General features: G+C 40.2%; 1 protein-coding gene across 1 annotated transcript; it reads right to left on the reverse strand.

The window, feature by feature from the left end:
- Positions 1 to 134: 134 nt before the first annotated feature.
- On the reverse strand, positions 135 to 23,900 carry LOC145455143 (uncharacterized). The gene is made up of 15 exons (XM_080333100.1): positions 23,764 to 23,900; positions 19,993 to 20,019; positions 19,409 to 19,435; positions 14,683 to 14,715; positions 14,511 to 14,612; positions 14,249 to 14,359; positions 12,722 to 12,901; positions 12,119 to 12,345; positions 10,073 to 10,161; positions 9,344 to 9,474; positions 8,098 to 8,220; positions 7,721 to 7,881; positions 5,656 to 5,793; positions 4,698 to 4,832; positions 135 to 718 (listed from the first exon to the last, which is right to left on the reverse strand). Exons 1-15 carry the CDS (start codon positions 23,819 to 23,821, stop codon positions 605 to 607), a joined length of 1,656 nt encoding a protein of 551 aa, XP_080189226.1. The 5' UTR covers positions 23,822 to 23,900; the 3' UTR covers positions 135 to 604.
- Between the last annotated feature and the right edge of the window lie 255 nt (positions 23,901 to 24,155).

Here is a 24,155-nt window from a genome sequence, read left to right on the forward strand (position 1 = left end):
CCTACATTAATTCGATCCGAAACCAGCTGCATCTCAATCTGCGGAAGTCCGACCAGAAATCCTGCCATCTTCAAACGAAGCACCATGCACCAAGCATATAAACTTCAAAGTCTCAATTTAATACGAGTCCGTACTTTTATATTATATAAAAATTTATTAAGGCAACGCATATGCGCTGCGAAAAAGATCGTCCGCTCTATAAAAAAATCAGGAAATTCTCAACATGCGTGATCACCGTTCGATGAATGTAAAGGACTGGACACAGCATAATATTGGGAATCGAATCATTTCCAGAAGCAAGATGACCTCGTAAACCCGCCCTCGACACGAGTTCTTAGAAGCGAAACGGAAACGGACTTCAACACTAACGAATTGTTGCATTATATTTTTATTGAATTATAACTGGTTGACGGGACGCAATTTCTGCCGAAGCTTGAGCTCATATCGTCGCCGGAATCAATCGAGTTACACTGAGCAGATCTTTGATTCCTTCACGGCGGTCGCATGATGTCATAGAATGTGTTAATACAGATTGAATTGAATTGGCATTTTGCATATAACTATACTAAGTAAGACAAATCTTTCAAGTACACGCTCTCTATCGTCACGCTTCTGTCCTGGACTCTGTATCGGTGACTTCTGGAACCTCAGCTTTTGGAGACGCATCTTTTGGAGCCGCAGCTTTAGGAACCGCATCGTCAGCTTCATCCATCTCCATCTGAACGTTGAGTGATAATAGTTACCGATTGCATCTTACGTATGATTCTAATCCAAAAAGGTGTGCCTCGCAGGGGTGGTCAGTAAGGACGAAAGTACTTTTTCATAGTTATGTATCAACTGTATGCTTTGCACAATGCTGGCTTTAGACCATTTCTACTTCAGTGTTTCCACAGGACGTCAAATAACTTATTTTTTCCCATATAAGTAAGGGTGTCGAATCGAAACTTGTTTTCGGAACAAACGAAGAAACGTTTTCAAAAAAGTAACGACCGTTGGATGTATAACCCGTACATCCCCGTCACTATTTCATTTCATGCTGGTGACGTCATATTTCGAGATACGATTGTTGATAAAGAATGTTCTTTCCAATTCTCTACTGGTTGCTGACGATTTCCCCTGACGAGTGTCAGCCGACAATATTCGGGTTCATTTCAATATGAATATACTATTCAGATATAATTTAGATATCACTAGGACAAGTTTTTGCAACTTTTTTACAGCTTCCGGAAGCTTCCTAGATACTCAGAATCTATGAGCTATGATATTTTAAGCTGTTTGGGGGGATTTTATAGGGTAATTTTTCTCTATTTTTCATGCCAATTTTTACTGCACCTTTTATCAAATATTGTGTGACAATGTTAAGGAGTGATTTAAAAACATGCTATAATCTATTTCTAGTATGATTCTATTATCTTTGATTTGAACAACAATGAGCTATATCAGTGGTTCTCAACCTTTTTGTCTTCGCGGACCCCTTTTGGAGTGCCAAGGACCCCGCGGACCCCCAAAACTTTAGTTTAAATTTAGGTCAATTTGGCGAGATAGCGTAGTGGTATAATCCGCAGCAGCAACAGCACTGGGTTGCGGTTACTCCCGAATACCTACCCATGTTTCGGTGGTTTATCAAAGTTTCTCCTTGCCATCTCATCCATGTAAGAAGTGTCTTATAAAAGCCTATAGATGTGGGTCATGATATAAGTCGGCAGCTACGGAATAGAAATGAAGAAAATTGGCTTGGTGTGAATGACCATAGTAGTTGACAAACACCATGAATACCACAAACAAGCTCAATTATCGTGCAACCGTCATATGTGTTTTACGAATATTAATTTCTGGCTAGTGTCAAATATAGCAAAAAATTAACATCGAACTATTTATATGGAAATTGGGCTGACGGTAGCGAGTTTTGTAGCTTCATTTCTTGAAATACGTGGTCGTGTCTTGAAAATCCGACTCTTCGGTTTGATATGAACGATTGCCGAAAATTTATTTCCACAAATATAGGTGGTGGCGAATGGTATAATAACGGTCACCGACGACCCATTTGAGTATGATCGAAGCATATATACCACCAAAATTGAGACTAGGATTTGTCATTGAACATATAACGTCCATCCTAGTCATTTTCATCAAGTAGCTCATTTTGAAGTTGGTCTGGGATTGTGGTTATGTATATCACCCCAACAAACCTCTCTAAACGGCAATACGTTTTTTTTATCAGTAGGCTATTGGCAATTTAGCAATTAAAATGAGTTTGCACAGATAAGATATCTCATCTCAGACGGCAATTATGTTGATGTGAGTCATGAAGTTGTAGCTGTAATTAGGCAAAATATCATTTTGCAAGTTTAGAGGCTTCGCGGACCCCCTGAAAATGCTTCACGGACCCCCAGGGGTCCGCGGACCCCCGGTTGAGAACCGCTGAGCTATATGATGGGTTAAGTGCATCTGAATGTTATCTATGACACAATAGTTCAACTTTCCCTACCAAGCACGACCTTGCCCGAACAACATATAAATAGATTGCTATAACAATTCTAACACATTTGAATAAAATATTCATATTTATTCCCGAAGCTTTTCGGCTGACCCTCGTCAGGGGATGTCGTCATCAATATTGCGAGAATTCGAATAACTATGTTCAACAACAATATGTATCGCTAATTATGACGTCACACGGAAAATGTACATAATTAGCGATATATATTGCTGTTGAACATAGTTATTCGAATTCTCGCAATATTGCTGACGATATCCCCTGACGAGGGTCAGCCGAAAAGCTTCGGGAATAAATATGAATATTTTATTCAAATGTGTTATGATGTTCTGTACTCCTAAGAGTCTCTTTATATTAATTCTGTCGTTTAAATTTGGATAGTTTCCCATTTCCCGTAGGCCCAGGCGGGACCGTCAAAAGCTACATTGTCACTGGACCATCCTTTTCAGGCTATTGATTTGGTTTCTGTCGCCAAGAGTGAGTTTTTCTCTAATTCCTTGGGTCAACTTTGTGCAGATTTAGGGGTTTTTGGGTGTGTTATTTGATTTGTTGTAGGGAGAGGGGTTCTCGCTACGCTGTTTGGCTTTTTTTTGGGGGGGGGGATTATTCCCGCATTGCGTAATTTGTTTGCTGTGTACCGGTAAAAAATGTAATTTTTGGCGGTCTCGCCCGTCGCCACACCATCAGTGAAATGGCAAAGTAACAAATTTGACAGCTATGCAGGAACAAGGCTAAACAACGGAACCCTTTCGAGTATCTCATACCCTAATAATTACACAGAAATCATTATAAATGCAACTTTTTACTGTACCTTTTGTAAAGTTAAGGGCGGAGATAATAAAGTTTGATTAGCAATAAGTCGATTATCGCGTTCGTCAGGATTTATCACCCCATGAGGAAACCGGTTGATCGCAGCACATAACGTTAGTGTTAATCTCATGTTAACAAACCGGAATAAACTATAGATAGTTATCTATAAAAAGCTGTCTACACTGCGTACCATTCCTGCGCACAAATATTTCCGATAATGACCGTGCCTGTTTCCTAGGTATAATGGCTTCACTAAAAAATCAACGAATTATGTACCCGCCATTGCAGAGCGATATCGATTTCTATAATACGTTCCTTAGCTGTACAGTACGAATTGGACACGATTTTCATTTGGCGATGATGATAATTCCACCTATTGTAGCGGCAGTATTGTTATCTACAGCCTGCTGTTAAGCCGCTTCATTCAACCAATTGACAACTGACAGCCCTTATAACGCGTTGTCGCATTATGATACAACAGATAACCCCACTTGATTGAAAACTCGGGACACCTCGACTGTAACCATCGCGCCTAACCTGTTCCAACTTTATGCGTCGCGATTAGCAGTACATATACTATATAATCACACAATAAGCATGCTTCCGGATCAGCTAACTTTATTATCTCCGCCCCAAGTGCAACTATCTCGCGATTTTAGTGCAACAAAAACTTGCCCCAGATATCACACCATCAGTTTCTACTTAGTAAATACTAGTCAGCCCGCAAATATTACCGGATCACAATCTGACATATCGACCTTGTCTTAGATATACGGACCGAGGTGTCACATTGATTTTCGTCGGTTGTCTTTTTGTGTTATGTTTTATTCCATTCATCCAGTGTACATGCCTCTTATTTACATGTTCTCTAGGTCAGGTTGGGATTCGATGACTATATTCCAAGTCGTTCCGCACCTTCCCCTCTTTTAATTATATCGCAATCTTGTGGATTGGATGAAAATTTAATAACAAACAGTACCGAACTCTCTGTATTTGACACCGTTACCTAGTTATTCTGCGTTAGTCGCAAATCTGTATTTGTCGAATTTGGAATGTGGTCGCCAACTAGAGGGCAGCGATTGACTAAGCGAAATGTCCGATACACCGCCACTTTTCATAGCTACTTTCTCGACTGATTCTAAGTGATTTGAATAGCGCGTCTCGGTATTAGGTACATTTTACACGTACATCGGTGCATATCTAACGTATTACTTCTACTTGACTAACTTGAGGATACCATCAACGGCTATTTCGAACGTTTCTGTGGCTGATATTTCTACTACCAATTATGCCAGGCACCCGACATGGTCCTTCCGTGCTGTCCGCTACATGAATATACGATCGGTGATAAACATGAATATCACTTCTAAAAACAGTACACATATCATACGTGAATACTGTTGGCTTTCTTTTTCTTCACCACGGCAAAATAGTAAATTCCTCCGCCAATAAGAGCTGCTGCCGCGACGCTTCCAATCACAATACCAGCAATTGCTCCCGGCGAAAGTCCCTCCTCAGTGACGACCTTCATAGTGACATATCGCATATATCAGTAGGTGTTCTTTGATGTGCAGTGTTCGTTATTATTTTTGCCTCACAGACGGATACCTAGTTAAATAGCCATAATGGAGGGTGGGAAATTTCAAAAAAAAATAGCATGGAGTCTGCTTCTGGAATGGATCAGGTGAGAGCAGGTTATTTTCTTGCCAACGAGTATTAAAAGATTTTTCAGCTTTGGGAATCGAGATAAGGCCATGCAGATGATGATGATGAGGGTGTTCAGCAACGAAGTTACTATAGGCTTCTATTCGAAATAATTACTCAGGCTATGTCTACTTCTATCTCTTGCTCTTCTGCTTATGTTATTAAAATTTTGTCAAGTATAAAGTATTTTGCAACATTTCTATCGAATTTCGTCACATAGGCCTGGTAACATGTCTTCCATTCCATGCTACGGAAACAGAATATATAATTTCGACAATTAGACGATGTGTCGTTTCACCAAACAAGATCTTAACGTCGGGTCTCGTATTAGGGTAGTGCAAATCAACCCGCTGAGATAACAGCGACAGAAGTCAACAGTTTCAGAATGATGACTTCTTAAGAACATTGCTGACTAGCAAAAACCAGTGTCCGGCCCAAGCCCGTGTATGATCGGGGCAGGGAGGGCATGGAGCGTAAAATTTCAGACAGATATCATTGCGCACCGCCGAGCGGGAAAGCCGCGTAGACCAGTTTTACTTTAAAATCGTAGGTCTGACTCGGACGTGGATTGACCCCACGACCTACCATTACGAAATGTCGTCGGTTGCGAAAAGTCAACGGAAAAATAGTACGAATGGACTCACCGTAGCAATAGCGACGTACTCCCCGGGCTCACTACAAATACATCGGATATCGTAGTTTGACTGTAATGAAGCACTGCAACCACCATCACCCCATTCTCGAGTGGCCTTCTGCCAGCGCTGACAACCTACAGTAGCTTTCTAAAAATAATGAATATAGCCTTGTAATCAGCAGTCAAAATAACGAACTCGGGCATTATCGAAGTCTAGTAATAACCACCGATATGACAAGACTGAGACTACACGACTACAAGATGTTTTAGTAATAAGATGGAAATTTTGGAATAATGACGAATTGACGGTGTCCATTGTGAAATATTCGACTATGATGATGTCACTATGCCCGATTCCAAAATTGTAGCACTAAAAGCAGTTCGTTTGAAATATTTTCTGGGCTGCTCGTGGTGTGCTATCAGATTTATCCACACTTTCCACAATGTTACTTGTCACCAGTGTTGGGATCAAGTCACTACCTTCGAGTCACGAGTCATTTCGAGTCATTGCCTATTTTGACTCGAGTCAAGTCAAGTCAATCGATTTTCAAAGGTGACTCGAGTCAAGTCAAGTCACTCGATTTTTGGAGGTGACTCGAGTCAAGTCGAGTCAAGTCAAGTCAAGTCACGAGTCAAGTCACAATTCAAGTCAAGTTGCCTTTTTGAAGTATGGGGCATGATGACGTCATTGCATTTTGATAGCTGTCTGAAATACAGGGGTCATTGATTTTGAACCGATGTACGAATATAGAGTTAAATATACACGAAAGAAGGCGCTGTATCGCTCACATATGCGTAGAACTGCTAAACCACAGTTTATAGTTACCAGCCAAACTAGAGAATTGATACGATTTGATAGGATGTGATACATTACGCATTTACAAATCGATATGATGCAATTCGAGCCTGCGCCAATGGTTGAGGACTGTATAAAATATATTCGAATTCAATTTCATATATTCGAATTCAATTTCAATAACACAAGAGGTTTGGTTAAGGCAAAAACAGAGATTAATTACTTTAATATACTAGTTTACGACAACGTGAGCTGTAAGCTTCGATCATGTCGTTTGCGGTCAATTTATTTGTGAGAGAACAATGGAGGCTCAGTAAAACGCACGATCATTAAATGATTGGTCGCTCTCACGGTTACACCAGCGTTTCGCAAACAATCCGAACATATGCAAGATTCAGTGATTTTTATCGACACCGATTACTTGATGACTTGAAATTGACTCGTGAATTTTGCTCCGAGTCACGAGTCAATCCATATTTCTCATACGTCGAGTCAAGTCAAGTCAAGTCATTTTAGCAAAGTGACTCGAGTCAAGTCAAGTCATTCGAAAAAGGTGACTCGAGTCATCCCAACACTGCTTGTCACGTATTTACTTTTTATGCCAGGCTAATTTCACCTTTTTCAGAAGGTTCAGCAGGACGTTGAATAATCATCTTATAACTATACCATGTAATCGTGATTGAAGCTCTACATTTCGATTGTGTGTTGCAGCGATAACCGACGTTCGTTCATTCATCTTTTGAGATGTGGTCAATCCATACTGGTCATCGACCTCACCAGTCACGTAGACGATAGCCTACGTGGTCTTCCGAAAATGCTTGGACAAATATGACATAGACATACCGGCTTGGATTTTTTTTAAATCGACATGTGCATTTTTAGGCAGCCGTGTCTTACCGAAAGGATACGTCACATCAGCAGTAGAGGGAAACATGCTACTTGATATAATGCTCCTGTGATGTGCCCGCTGGCCGAACGCCAAAGCATGACATTCAATAGCGTCCGTACCCTTGCGTTGAAAATCACTAAGAATGTCGCAACTGACAGGGACGCGGACGACGATCAAGCCTGCTGTCACGCCAACTGCGGTGACATGAGATGGATATACTCATTGCTCAACGCCGCCACCACCACCAACAACAGCACGTTACAAAGTGAGCCAGTCCCGCATGGTCATGGGTGAAACATATACCTGCTGCATTATGGCATAGTCGCCGATCGCAATTCTACCGTACCGCTACTGCTATACACTGCAGCAACATACAATCATTCCGCTTACTGGCTGGTTATTCTCGAAATTGAAAACAAATTCTTGACTGCTGGGACTCCCGGTCACAATACTGGCAGAAAGCACGGTTCTTTGCAACACAACGTTGCCCGGCAAATTGCTGAAAAGGACGTCTGAAGTCATATATGCGCGAAAAGATACCCGATAGGTTCCTGCAAAATGAAAATTAAGGTTTTTGGTATCGATACAGAACCACAGTTATTCAGCGAAGCCTTCTGCACGGGGTGTATACTTGGTTAATGAAACCACGCCGCGGTCCCATATAGTGACTTCATAATTATAATTGTCCGGGAAAATACAAAATCAATCACGAAATACTCCTATTCGAACAGATTACAGTTATGACGAGGTTAAACGGAATCTCTTACCCACTCCTGTTCCTGATGCAGTCATGAATGTACCCGAGTCGGGTTGGGCGGTCTCAACCCGAAGACCAGCGGCCGTTAGGTCGCTTGCTGAGGCCCAGCCCTCTTCTGCAGCGAACGTGGCTTCTGAGAATGGTTTAAAACAAGTTTAAAAAAATATCTAATCTGCATGAGGTAACGGTCAGTTGCTGGCGTCTGGCAACTATTATTCTACCTACATGAACAATTGAACATAACATAAACACGTCAGGATAGAGTTTGTAAATGAACAGCACGTCGGAAATTGACATGTGGGTTTCATTCACGTGTCCTCCTGAGGTAGTCATTAACGAGCTATATTTATCGTCATTCAGTAGACAACTCAAATAATTCCGATGCAGATTCTATACTTCAAGAGTTTTGAAAGCCGTAAAATATCACCTTCACCATATCAAATAACTCTGAAGGAACTGAATCAGTAACAAGTACATTAGTTCACCCCCTTTCGATGCGGAAATACTGAATCAGAGTTTAAAGCTGTGGCATTCGAGATCAATTTATGGTGAACTCCCGATACGTAGTACCTCGTCTATTTTCCCAACCGACGATGGGTTGGAATAGGGCACATCGATAAGTCGTCATGGGAATGTCAATTGCCAAATACGGCGCAGCCGACAGGGTGAGAATATGATATGGAGGGGACTGCAATAGCAATGATACGATGTGTGACTGCGTTCATGCTGCGTTCATGCTCGAGTATATTAAGCTTCGAGTCGAGCCGAGTATTCGAATATCACTAGTTATGACGTCATAACAGTATGAATGATGTGAAAGTTCAAATATGTACCGTTTATGTATAGATAACTAACCTCATAGCAACCTCTCCTATTGCTCAGCAATAAGAGGCATACTGCTTGCCGAAGCGTAACCACTGGGAGTTACGAATCTATCCAGGTTAGTAATCTATAGTTTTTGTGACTACAAATAATTTAATGCCAGTTCTACATTACATAAAAGATTATTTGGTACTTTTTGGCTGGACCTAATTTGTTGCACTTTGTACAGTGCTTCGGGTTGATCGCGACTGCGCAGATAAGTCATTTACACTGGCGTGTGTATATAGCTTTACTACATGCGTCGTATGCTGCGATACGAAAAATCGCTACTCGAAAAATGTTCTAAAATTTCGAAATTTCTAAAATTTCTATAATTACTACTTGATTCAGATTACAGTAGTCGAACCATTGTGCACAAGCACAGCCCTACTTACCACCCGTGCCGGAAATGCTTACAACAGCAAGCGCAATATTGGTATCAATATCAATAAACTCATCCTCCGCAGCTCTTGAAATAGGCGCCACGTCGACAATTGCTGACAATTCGTCGATAGAGGTCAAAATTCTGTAACGAAATGAAACAATATAAGCCAGTGGTTCTCAACCGGGGGTCCGCGAAACCTTGAAATTTGCAAAATGGTTGGTAGCCTAATTTGCATTTCTTTAAATTAGGGAAATCACGGGGCAATTTCGCTCCATAGCTGCTAAAACTGGAGCTACAGAAATCGCTTTGAAATAACAAAAGTCTACCCTATTTCTGCACAAATATTATGATGATATTTTCAAGGAAAGACATTTTGTTGACGCAGGTAATATTTTCACAAGACAGCTGACGGTTGCACGATAATTGCGTTAAATTTTGACTAAAACTGGAGGGGTCAGCGGCGGTCCGTGACGGTTCAAAAGGGTCCGCGAAGACAGAAAGGTTGAGAAACATTGGTATAAGAAATCAGCATATGTGTTTTCCGACTATAGGTTTTGTGGAATTTTTACATCGTTGAAAATCGGACGACATTCATATGTGAATTGCAGGATATTCTATTCTCTCACAACCAAAACGTATAAGTATGACCTTCATACTGAACATGTCGTTATCAAAATTGGACATCATTTTAACTATGGACCAACCCTGGAGCATATAAAGATGTTTGAGATCAACTTACTCATTTGACTGGTCGTTCACTCTCGCTTTGGAACCCGCATCTATCACTTGGAGGAGGTTGTTATAAACGTCAATTGATTGGCCTGCTTGCTATATAAACAGAAACGGAAATATTATGTAATGTCCTTAAGGCGTATGACGCTAAACCGTGGTTGACAACAGAGGAGGTAAGCTGAAGTATTAGTAAAACCATAAATGTCTAGTGTCTAGTCAATTACAGGTACAAGTATAGTAATTTCTAAAACTTTTTCGAGTAGAAGCGACAAATTAAAAGTCTGAAAGGCACTCAAGTAAGTTATTTCAAAACGTGGATTTGATCGAGGTCATATTAGTTTGACTATGGGCGATTGCTTTCATCAGAGCACGGGGTTGTAATGACTCGAGTCGCGATTTTTCATTAACTCGAGTCCTTTTCTTAATCACGAAAACGACTTGCTTCGACTTGAGTAACTTGGTGTGTTGACTTGTATTCGAGTCATTGCGCATGACTCGAGACATTCTATATGACTTGATTCAAGTCTCGGGCTGACTGAAATTACTTGACTCAAGTTAAAACTATAAACGTTAGATTGACAATTTCACTAGACACCTTGGGACTTCGTTACTACCCTGTTACAACACCCATTGCGAAAACACATTCATTTTTACTTGAGACTTTTCGTGTGCATGTTATCATGGTATTTAGCAGATTCAAAATAAAAACCAAGATGACAAAGTATGTTGAATGTACTGATAAAAGTGATGCAAACTTTTTCCAAAATCTCTTTCCAATTTTCAAAATCCAAAATGTAAAAGGTTGATGGTTTTGCCCAAAAACTAATTTAAGTTGAAATCGAAGTAGTCTAAAACCACAGTTTCTTGAGTACTACTTGCTTACCTCCTAAAAATCAAAAATTTCAATACTGATCGCTAAGGCAAGATTTTGTTGCGGTCGAATCCGTGAAAAGTTACACTTATTTTTGAGGTTGCAGTAAAACGTTGCATTTATTTTTCCCAAAAGTTGCACTAAAAGTGGCATTTATGGACAAGCTCCTTAAAATTATTAGGTTTTTATATACTAGAATTGATCCGTATCTAAGGCACTGTAGCAAAACTCAGTGTTGGCGACAATGACAAAATCAATAGCCTAATAAAATTGACCCAGTGAAAATATAATTTTCGGCGATCTAGCCTGAATGTACGTCAAATATTTCCAGTAAAAAGTTGGTTGCATGAAAAATCGAAAAAAGTTGAAAAAAGTTGCGTGAAAAACATGGAGAAAGGTTGCAAAAAGTTCCAATATAAGAGTCCTCCAAACAGCTTAAAACAACATATCACATAACTTCTGAGTATTTTGGAAGCTGTCGGAAGCTGTAAAAACAGGTTTCAAAAATTGCAAAACTTGCCCTATACTGATCACCTCTAGGAGCAGATGAGAGCAGCACAAACAGCCAGCGTATTGGCCATTGTTGTGTAACCGATTGAACATTCACACTCTCACTCTAGTGCGCACTTGCTCCTGAGCTGCTCAGACGGCATAGTTGCGTCACAATACCAAACTCCGTTACATTGCAACATTCGAGAAATTTATATTTTCGCAATCAGTGCCGCAGTAGCTTTCGATGATTGATACCCGTTTTATCAAATTCAATGCTCGGCAAGCCGGTCTAAAATCACCGTCAAATTGCCATTGACCAAATGGAAAGTGGGACGTAGACCAATTTTACTGAGCCGTGAGATTTGCTTGTGTCCACGCCATATAGGACACTATGCTGTAACTGCGCAAAGTCATGTCCAGCCCACATGTCGGAAGCCTTTCGCATGCAAAGAGCCATGTGAGCTCATTTACTGTGCAATAGAACGACATCAACCGTTGAATCGCTAAAATTATGCCAGAACTATTGGTATTTCTTGATTAGAATAGGCTGTAAACTGTAAAAATCGCCTAGTATGCAAAATATGTGAATATGTTGGTAATTATATAATTGATATGTTTTTTTTATGAATGGAATGTAATAAGATTGCGAACACCATAATCTCCTTCTCAGCATATACGTCTTACACTCACATTCGCATCTATTGATGAGCTAGTAGATATGAAATCCGTGGTGGTTGTGACTGCGTAGTCAACTTGTGTGGGAGTAGCAGTCTCCGGATCCGAAGCAACAATAGCGTATGGTAGTTGTTCTTCAGACGTCAAGTCCCCAGCCCCAGCGCTACAATCGGTATACTGGAACTCGTCGTAGATTCCAGAAGCCTCATTACAACGTGCTATAGCTATGGGTTGTTGCATGTCTAAAACGCATCAACATTATCATTTAAAATTGTGAGTGATATGATTGGGGCTGTTTAGGGGAGAGCCTTCTTCTTTGCCCTACCTTTCGGACCTCCGCGTACATTTTCAATGTCGAAAACAAATAGACAGCTATATCGGAGCGCCCGGGGACACTAATAGAGCTACGTATACATCGTAACGATTTCCAGTGCAAATATAGGTCCTATATCTATAAAAGACGGGCCTGATCGCCGAGAGCGAAATTCATTGAACAATGATCTGGGGTGGGAAACACTGAGTCCGTCGCAAATGGCTACAAACGCTATCAGTTACATCCGGTGGAGAACTCACTTTTACATATGAACAATTGAACATATATTGTCCTGTATACGTTACCTGGAACAACACACGATTCAGTACATTTCTCGGTCGATTGCGTCCAAGATCCTGCGTCGGCGCCGGAAAACGTCAAATTTCTCAGGTCAGTGTCGGGGACGTACACGTATGTCGAATTACAATCGGCGACGTCACGGATAAGAGACTCATTTCTGGTCTGCGTCGTCGCACTGCAGGCAACTGTGTCAAGTACATGTCAATTGCAAATGACTTGTTGCATATAGACAGTGAAATGCCAAATAGGTCTTCTTTACACTCATAGGTATTATAAAGAACAAAGAGAAATGAAATAGCTATACAGTGTACTCAAAGTATACGGTAAAAGCAGTGATATCAAATTCTAGCCGCGTCAGTAGAAGTTTGAGTACACATATTAACAACCATCAAACAATCTTGTGACGCACTGCAGCACCCCAAAAGTTGTACAAGTAAGCGACCATTTATATTAAAATGAAATATCACTAACAAAGCATTATTGATGCTCTAATGTCGGATATACCTACGCTGGGTTGTTAAAACATTGAATATCTCATGCAATTTCTATTTCGTTTTGGTGCGGCTCGTCTAAGAAATACAGAGTGGGGCTGAAATAGCGATCATGTAGGTATTTGCAGAGGTGGGCAGTAACAAAACACTGCTTGCTTTTGACATTTTGGATTTTGCGAAGTATAGTAAAGTGTTTGTAAAGTAGTTTTTGCCATTGATTTGTGTCACTTTTATGAGTGAAATTATCACATTATAGGGGAATATTTATATCTAAACATGATTTGAGCAGAAGTTCACGGCATTACTGAAACTTCTACTTGAGTGGCAAAACTGGCTACTTTGACCACCTCTAGATATTTGTGTTGCATTAGACATGCGCATTATGCACTATAATTCGCATTTTTTAAATTCAGTGAAATTTCCGTTAGTTGGGTAGCAGTACCTTTTGGCCCCCTGACCCTCATTTACTCGTTATACGCGTGCCTCCCCCTAAATTATTCACCAACGTCGGGCCGAAATCGTGTATGGACATATCACTGGTTTGTTAAACGTGTGTTTGTTAACGTGAATATATAAAACGCGGGTAAGCATTAAAATCCAAATTCGTTTTTGGTCGACTAAACCAAACACGAAACACGACAGTGGCAGAACGAAGCTTCGGTGCTAGATTACGAAAAATTGTAATTGACATTCGCTACTTGTTCAAGGGGTTATGTGTTCAGGCGATACTGCCACTTCTATAGGAACAGTTTGCTAAGAAAAACTATTTACTTTTTGCACATAGAATTTTGATGAGTTGAAGTATTTTTTTGTTTCCATTTTTATGGTTGCTATTGTCATAAGAACCGCTTGTACTCTGTGTCACGGCTACTGAATCTATTTTTGAAGATTGTGCCTATTTGTAGCGCTATTTGTCATCTTACGACTTCGAACGTAGCCACATGCGATTATCTGTTAAAAGTATGCGACCGCATGACAGATCTGCTACAGGGTATCAAATGCTGTGGTGCAGTCACCGAAATACGGAGCCATTACACGCACCTTTGTCTCCACAAAAGTCGCCTGCGTAGCCTGGTGAGCACTCGCAATCGTAATTGCTGGCGGTTCCAATGCATATCGCGCCATTTTGGCAATCATTATCCAGACAGTTATCTGCAGAAATTAGCAAATAATTACATGGATGTTGTGACTTTGTTAAGATTTTGGCTCATCGTCCATGACGCGTCCTGAACACTGATTCTCAGCCGAATATAAAACCGGATATTGAACATTTTTTGCACCCAAAACCAGAGGCTGTGTGTACCTGTTTGACAAGAATCACCAGAGAAGCCCGGGAGGCAGATGCATATTGAATTGCCTTCAACCACGGAGCACGTTCCGCCATTTACACATTCTTTCGTACACTCTGAAAAGAAAAAGAAAAGTCGATAACGGTATGCGGTGCTCCAGCGAATCAACGGAATGTCGTATCCCACCTTCTGTCCCGCCATCTCCGCTGAACGTGGTTTCTACAAAACAAGAAATACTTCAACAAATCAGTTGATGCGATCCAACTATATGGAACTTGGTATTATGGTTAAAGGGTGTATCGGTTTGGATGATCTCAAATTACTTCGGTCAAACGAGCAGATGTTTGAAAGCATGAGATTTGTATCTGACGGAGTCGTCGATTAAATGAATCCTCGCATCTGTAAATGGTTCGTTTTAATATCTATATGCTGGCATATCGGTAGGCAACATAGCATAGCCCAATTCCCAATCTTTTTCGACTCATTGCCCCCTTATCAATCTCGGCACAAATTTTATCCCCCCTCCCCATATTTACGGATCCGAAAAAGATGACATCTAAACGGGGGAGGTTCATTCACCTAACTCTAATCGCTGGTGAAATGACTTTAAAAAGGTCATTTCCGAGTAAGTACTCGTAAAAACGGTGTCTGCGACTACTTTCCGTTGAGTTGACCTTTTTTGCGTCATAATTAGCCGTCATCACATGCATTTTTCCGCTTTGTCAATTAAATGTATCTCACTGAACGTTATAGCATTTTAGCCCCTACCGCCCCTTTCGTATTTCCGCTCCCTTGCATCTCAAAATCACCCATTGGGGAGGGGGGGCGATATCGCCAACGTTCGAACCATTAATATAGCCTGTAATACCCTATATAGTGACCATACTACAGGGGTTGGCATATTTTGAGCATGACGGTCGTATTCAGAATATGAATCGGTTAGTATAGACTAAGTTACAATTATATACCAAGACATAAAGGCGCAGTGTGAGTGTGCAGTGGAATGATGAGCGCAGTGTGTAAAACGGCAGCAACGGTAGCTGGTTCGAGCCTCGAATCCTCCAAGATAGGTTGTGGAAGCTACCGAGGTCTTGTTTATATATATCGTCTGCTATCGGCGTAACATACTTTATGTCCAGGTTGTGTCGTCTAAAGCGTGAAAATGCCCAGCGCCGGGATGCCGGTTCATAAGTTGCGCTCCCATTAGGCTGCACACGTGCACAGTGAAAACTATTAGACTAAAGCATCCAAACGGTTTGATACGATATTAGGTTGACGTTCTTCCATAACTGCTAATACGGTTGACTCATTTCTGTACGTTATGCATAGTTTTTAAAAACATTTTCTGTATACATATATATTTATTATTGGGTGGTCCCACATTATTATTATGACACCACGCTCCAATCAATCGTGCGAGGCGCGGAAAAAAATTTCAAGAAAAGAAAAATTTGCCCTAGAAGACTCTATTTTATGTTGGTTTATGAAATAATTTTGGATCGCCTACGAGCTTTGTAAATTTTTAAAACTTCTGTTTCACTTTTTGCAAAAACGTGGTCTCAATATGTCGTTTGCGTGAAATCATTTGGCGTGCCTTGAAAAATCATCTCGCGGGCCACAAATGGCACGCGTGCCGAGGTTGCCGGCCCCTGTTATAGGCCTACCGTTGTAGAATCATAAACGAGCAAATGAAATAAATATACGTCGACATGGTGTTACACTCAACGTACCGCAATATCCCAACTTAAACAAAACTGCTTGGGCATTGGTTCTTATTATATCAAGAAGCGCATGATGAAAAATTGTGATGTAGACAACATTGTTTGAATGAAGCAACACGGTGTGACACCAGCAGTGTACGCTAGGATTGTTTTAAAAAAAAACTTTTTTTTTTGAAATTTCATCGGCTTAGTTGTCAAATCGTCAGGTTACATAAAAAAAACGTTGCGCACCAAATTGGATTCAATTCCAATCAGTAGTAGCCGAGGTCAGTCAAATTGAAATTTCGGTCATTTTCTAAATAATAGTAGGCTATTTGCGGCGACCAATTTCGTCATACCGACATGACCAAAAATCGTGTTCCAGGTATGCCTGAAGTGGCAGGGATGTCTTTTTCACTTGTTTTGATGCTGGCAATGGCCTACGATGGATTTTGGATGAAGACATTGTCAGTAAACGAAAAAAAGATATGACACTAATTGGCTGGAAATTAGTCCACTTCATTGAATTGACACGTTAAAACGATGTTGAGATAATTTTCAAATAGAGTACTTTACAAACTGAAATTAACCACCACGAAAAGGAAATAAACTGATAATAAGCATACGGGTAAATATATTTCTCAAGTGCTAGTCAATATATATATTCTTTGTCGGTCCAATATATAGATTTCTTCACGATACAATTTGATATTATATGATATCCTATCATTTGCTCTGCAGCACTCCTATAGTACTCTCACAGGCGAATTATAAGACTAATGGGCATCGTGACCAATGTTCCCTCTAAGCTGCGCACGTGCGCAAATGCGCAGTGCTGACACGGTCTCTGCGCACAGAAAATCCAATTTGCGCACAAGAAATCTGAAGTGATGACCTTTTATTTAGTAGTTACGCACTGTTGTCCAAGGTTCTGCGCAGTGAGTTTGTGAGTGTGCGCAGACTCGTCAAAAATTAGAGGGAACATTGTCGAGACATTCCTATCAAAAGTTAATCGCCCTCTCTTCATGTCATCCTCCACATTCGGTGAATACCATCTAATTGTATATCGTGGTAAAACACCAATGCTTTTTATTACTCTATGACAAGAAGGGGGGGGGGATCACACAAGAAGGGGGTTCAGGTGATATTGAAAGACCAGAAAATGGCTAATGTGCGTTATCAGCTCAGTGAGTTACCATTTAGTTTCCCTGAAGCTCGCAAAGTTTCGAGCACATAAAAAGCTCTAGTTAGTCTAGTATCAACGCTTATGTGAAGTACCAAAAATGCTTTTTCAACTCATAAATACTATTCATTGGCATAGCCATTTTCAATTGCAATCAGCACCATTTTTAACGCCCTGTATCAGTCAATGTCAGGCTGCAGAGAAATATTCGAACACTGAGCTGCTGAGGAATGCAACTGATGTCTCTGTGGATGATATAAAACTTCGAATCAAGGCAGAGAGACATCGGCATGCCCTGTATAACTGGGATAGATTTCCGACAAAAAATACTTTTAGATATGACTATCACTTGAAAATATATTTACCCGTATTTTACCTGCTTGTCAGTTCATTTCCTTTCCTTTTCGTGGTCGTTAATTTCAGTGTGTAAAGTACTCTAATCGAAAATTATCTCACCATCCTTTTAACGTGGCCATTTCAATGAAGTGGGCTAATTTCCAGCTAATCCGTGTCGTGCCTTTTTTCGTTTATAGGCGATGTCTTCAACCAAACTCCACCATAGGCCCATATCAAGATTAAAACAAATGGAAAAGACACCCCTGCCTTTTCAGGCATACCTGGAACACGATTTTTGGTCATGATCGTGTGACGAAATTTCAAAAATGACCGAAATTTCAATTTGACTGACCTCGGCTTCTACAGGTTGGAATTGAGTCAAATTTGGTGTGCAACGTTTTTTTAGGTAACCTAACTAAGCCGACAAAATTTGAAAAAAAAAGTTTTTTAACACCCCTACTGTACGCATAATTTCATTGTTGCCAGTCAATAACTGCTGCTGCTGCTAGTTGGTAAGGACAAACACTTAGTACCCGAGAATCTAGGAAAGTATATTTCGTTGCATTAAATTTTTTTTAAATTATTTCCACCATAATTAGTATAATGTAACTACTGGAATTCTTCATAGGTCCAGATTTCGTTAAAATAAAGTTTTTTCACGTGAAAATTTGTCAGTAGTATAATTGTAACATTACGTGGGAAAACACCTAATTTACATACATGTGTTCAAAATTTGGTCAAAATTAATTTTTTAAGGTAAAAAGTCAGAGTCCACTTTTCTAGATAACACACGCCATGGACTGCTTGATTACGATATGATAAGTAAATGCCAGATTGCGAAACATCAGTTTCAAACGTTATGATGGGCCATATAAACTGTGATGAAATATTTCATATGGGCGACAATGCGGTGTGGACGGAACCACACAACCCGATACCGAAATTACATTCACCGGTACTTTCGTGAAATCATGTTGGGCACTCCATATCCACTGTGCGCGAAGCGCGACGAAAATTCTGGGCTCTACTCAATATTTATGAAAATTAAATATTGATACTCCTTGAAAACAGCCCCAAAATTCCTCTGGCTATCATCCTGATTGGAGGATTAAACTACTTCTATTTGACAAATTGAAAATAGCTAAAAGTAAGTAAGTAGATCACAAAATATTACGAAGTAGAAGTAGCGCGAAATTAGATATACTTGAGTAAGTACCTAAGTAGCGGAAAACTACTTGAGTACTTTAAAAAAGTCGAAGTACTTCGTTACTGACCACCTCTGAATAAATCATTGTTGTCTCAAACATTTCACATCAGTAGCTTTATTTAGCAGCATTGATTAGCTACAAATATGCTCACTGCCTATCATTATAGGATGCTTGGTTTCAAGTGGTGTTTCGAATTATAGCCTTTAAATCCCATGGTCGGGTTTTCTTTTGTTAGGTCAAGATTAGCTTGGGTTCTCTTTTAATGACTGGCCATCATGGCACTATAGCGGATTCGATTCTCGCCGCATGTGTTCCACTCTAATATGGTCATGCCACCAACGCGGATTGTTACTACACAACGTATGGCGTTATCGACAAAGTATAGTCAGATAATCCCCCCTCCCATATTCTCGCGTGGTCCCCAAGGTCAAGTAAAACGCATGAGACAATCAGACTTGCATCTGCCAAAGGTGTATGAGACTTACCCATTCCCGCTGTAGCATTCTGCGCATCTGAAAATATTTCGTAAACGTTGTCGTAGGAAGCAGTAACTGTATCTGTATGTATATGTATTAATGGAGCTTATCGCCTTTTTAGGACTTGTGCTCCACGACACGAATTTCATAATGTTCAAAGGTCTTCGCTTTTGTATTATTGAGAACGTCTTCCAGTCTCTCTCGCAGTCATTCTTCATTCTCTCTCGCTCCCATGCGTCCGCATCGAGATCTCTGCTGCCGACTTTTGCACGGCTCACTTTCAGTCTGGGCTTTTCAATGCACTACCGTAGTAGTGAGGTCGGCGATGAGGAGCCCAGAGAAACCTCCGACACATAGACGTTGGTCAGAACCGGGATTCGAACCCAAGTCCATTGAGGAAGCAGTAACTAATCCATACTAGATTTGGGAATATGGAGACTTACTGTCTCTGTAGGAAGTTCGTTCCCATCATTCCGGGAATATTCCAGAAAGCGAGGAGGGTTAAAACCTCGTTAAAATCGTATTCAATATACTCACGGAACAATCAAATTTGTATAACAGCTAAAGCTTTGGTAAAAGTCTATGAGACTTACCCGTTACAGCTGTAGTATTCTGCGCACCTGTAAATAATTCGTAGACATTTACGTACAGAGCAGTCACTAATCTATACAGTATTGGAATATAGAGATCTCCTATATATGTAGGAAGTTCGTTCGCAGTATTCTGGACACATTCCAGAAAGCAAGGATGGTTAAAACCTCGCAGAAATAATATGCAACATACAGTATTCATTTCAATCAATAAGTCGATCTTTCCACATCGCTTCTCGTCATACTTCTGTGAACTTACTGGCTTAATAGTTTGTTGCTGCAGCTGTCAATTTTTTCTTTGAGCAATATCCGTTAATATTCGTTTACCATTTTGAAATGAGATAGGTACAGTGTGGGCTTAAATCAAATTCAATTAATCAAGTTTTTTTTGTTTGATATATTACACGCAGTTTCAATAGAGTGTGGCGGTTGTTATTTTCATTAATCTCTCTCTCTCTCTCTCTCTCTCTCTCTCTCTATTCATCAAGTTGTGTGAACTTGTCGCACTTATACTTCTCCAAGAGACTTTTCGGGGTACAGAACTAAGCTCTTCGAGCTGATACTCTTCACGGACAATCGTCAGCAAATGAGGAATTTCAAAAACTTGTATCCAACTACATTGCGTGCATGCATCCATTTATGGCGTCATAGAAACGAATAGCCCATGAAGTCCAGACAAACCGCGAACTCAGCTGTAGCGAATTTTCAGTTCGAGCAAAAATTCCTTCTGCTGGCAGAAACGGGGTTGGTGGATTTTAGCAAATACTTCTCGCCACTTCAGAACGCTTGTGGCCTAATAAGTAATCCTTACAAAGTGAAAATCCTTACTGATTGTCGGTAACAGCGACCATATTGGCAAGAGTTTGATGATATGTTTAGGGCTCCGATCAGTTCCAATAAATATTTATATATCGGTGTTTAAAATCGTCTGCTGTGCTCCTTCGGTCACTAATTTGTCGGCTATACGGACGGAATGTCAACAAGATTTTGCAAGAAAGTCAACTCGTTAAGACGAGAGCGCATTAGCTCAATATTAATATGTAACGATTTGATTGAGTCGCCATGGAAATTCCAAACACATTGCTGTTGATAACTAGTACCCGCTTGCCCAAGCTAGTGTTTTCATTTTTATGTCTAAACGATGTGGCACTTTTAAAATCACAGCATTCGACCTGACCAATGACCATTGTGCATAAGTCGGTGGGTATTAAGGTATAGACTACAGACTGAATGTAATCATCCTATACATAAGAAAATATCACATAGCATTAGCCATATAACAGCTTGATTCACACAGCTAATATGGAATGCCACGACCGCAGCGGATTGATAGCTGTATTCACCGATTCGTGGAATTTGGATTTGAATTTGGATGGATTTGTGAAATTGTGATCCAATAGTTGTTCATTTTGCTGTCACGCCTGGCCATCAAGAAATCCAATCGCGTACTGAGTTTTTCCAGTCGCTATTTTTTCGTTCAAGTTATGTTCGTCACCATTAAACTTTGTTTTAGCATCGTACGATTCAAGAAATTGAACCCAACTTCCAGTATTATATTGCAAGCAATCTGACCCTATCCGAATCATTCATCAACGGAAGTACTTTGCGATGAATTGGTTAAATTGCGGTTGAAATATTGGTATTTCTGGGGTGTTCGCGTGTCAAACTATGAGGAATGAAGACATAGACGCATTCATATCCCCTGTTCAATAATAATAATAATAATATCTTTTGAAATAACGAGGTCAATAACCAACCATGTCACGGGATGGTTTCATGGCAATTTCATCTCACCACCGTTTACTCAAGTTTTTATCATTTCTAATCATTGCGTGGTTGCGATTTTGGAAAATAAAACCGCTGCGTCATCCGTTTGACAAACTTCCATGGCAACTGCGTCATTTCCATCGCTATCCTAACGGCGCTAATGTCAATATTGGGCAATAACCCACAAGTCCACATGCCCGGGTTGATACTGATGAAATGTATCAACTATAGTACTAATTGTAAGGATTGCATTGCGGGGGATATGATCCGGGAGTTAAAATACATTTTTCTATGAATAGTATTTTCGATAATTGCGATGGCATCGTAATCATGCCTTTGCGACGAAGCGCAGGTCTTGCTGTCTATTATTTGTAAACCAGTTCATTTCAACCATTGGCTCTTCGAGTGGCCGTTGAATAGGATCAAGTATCACTTTTCATTTGATAACATCAATTTTGCGAATGAGTGAAATTTTCATGTTGAACGCATAGGATATACTGGAAACTATATAGAATTTTAATATGTTTCGTGTAGGTTTGAATTGGTCTTTCACTATATTCAACTTCAACCATTCGTCAGTATACCATGTTGCACTATTAAATCACGCAACTCCGTAAGCTCATGCAGCTTTAAATGCGCCGCTCAAGTCATATATAATATACAATAATAACAAACAAATATTCCGTAGCAGTTTGTGTAGACAGCACGTAGCTAAATAATATTCTTCTTTGCAATATATTTTCTTATTTGACGCCATACCACGGCACACATGATTTATAGTTTAGACGAGCAAATACGAGCGGTAGTCATGGATATACGATAAACTTTGGGTCAGTGGTGGCATATGATCATGATTGGTTTAATTTAATTGGAATATATCGCTCGAACTCAAACACCGACGGGGTTCGGCTAACAGAGGAAGATAACGATTGTTGTATTATTTAATTACAAAAGGCGCGCAAGCAATTGTTTGCATAATGTGGCATAGCTTTATAACAATATGAAACATATTGCTTGTATATCTCACTAGCCGTTGGGCACCTGAAACCATAGCCTACTATAGACTTGCGAGCAAATTCGATAGCGTCGATAATAATATATTCTGGCAATGTCATTGTCAATGAGGTGGGGCAAATCAATGTTCGCTGTCAAACAGGCCTGCATTGCCATTGCGATAAGATACATTCCAGGAATAGAGTAACGAATGCAATTCTAACATATATATATACTTTCACATATGCCGCCGTAAAGACTATGTAGGTGTAGGCCTATATAGCAGAAGTGAATGTGTAAAGCAGGGGCTCCCAACCTGGGGGGCGTGAAAGCATCTGAAGGTAGCCGCGAAGAAACGGCCAACTGAAAAATTTTTTTGCGCTCCGCGCGATTTACCTCCAATTCACGCATGTTTTCCTGTATATGGACTGAATTTGAAATTTTTTAATTCTCTCATGAACAATGAACATCATAACCTTCCATCCCATCAAACAATCTGTTGAGGTTGCTAGCATCCCGGTTGGATTTTGTGATATGACGATAAGGGAGGCGCGAAATTTTTCACTATCACAAAGGAGGCGTGTCTAAAAAATGGTTGAGAACCACTGGTGTAAGGGAATTCACAAATGCGGGGATAACCTGCATTATGGCGTTTGATTATGACGTCACTAAGAAACATGGAATCGAGAGTGTCCCGTGATGCAGCGACAATGCGACATGAATGCCTCGTATATCGATATAGGAATCCAGCACGCTCACAGGACGAGGTAAGCATCTAGTGCCATAAATGATGGTACACCGAACTTAACTGACGTAATCCATAGTCCGGCGACACGACATACACTAGGAATGAATAACCATACATTGTAACAGAATAAATGGCTGTACTTGTACGCGTATATCGCGAAAACCTCGAAATGCATCACATGACAATAAATTGATAAATTTATCATTTCTGCTGTACATGGGCGAAAACCCGTTTTATACTATACGCAAAAACGCTGGAAGACTCACTTGATGTGGCGAGCGTAGCAAAAAGAAATACTGCCAGGGAAGTCACCTGCATCTTCATAATTACTTCTCTTTCAATCTTACGACTCCAGTGACACAATTATAAAATATAAGATATCAGATACAATATATAGCTGTAAGAATAGGATTTATGAAGGCATATTGGGATGGTCTCAAATATATCTTTATACTTCCATCCCGTGATGGAATATGTAGACCGCTGTGTATCCGGAGGACCAAGGCTGAACTATCTTGACACATTTAAAAAGTTCATGGTTAGCATTCGGTCACCTATAGATAAAATTATCCACTCTCGCTTTCGGCTACTTCATTAGCTCCCGCATCCGACATACCTCAGTTCACCGACCTCTATTTATGACACTTAGTCCCCGGTT

This window comes from Botryllus schlosseri, chromosome 14 (genome assembly GCF_051294905.1).
Source record: "Botryllus schlosseri isolate E-star chromosome 14, Bs_hap1, whole genome shotgun sequence".
Classification (NCBI taxonomy): Eukaryota; Metazoa; Chordata; class Ascidiacea; order Stolidobranchia; family Styelidae; genus Botryllus; species Botryllus schlosseri.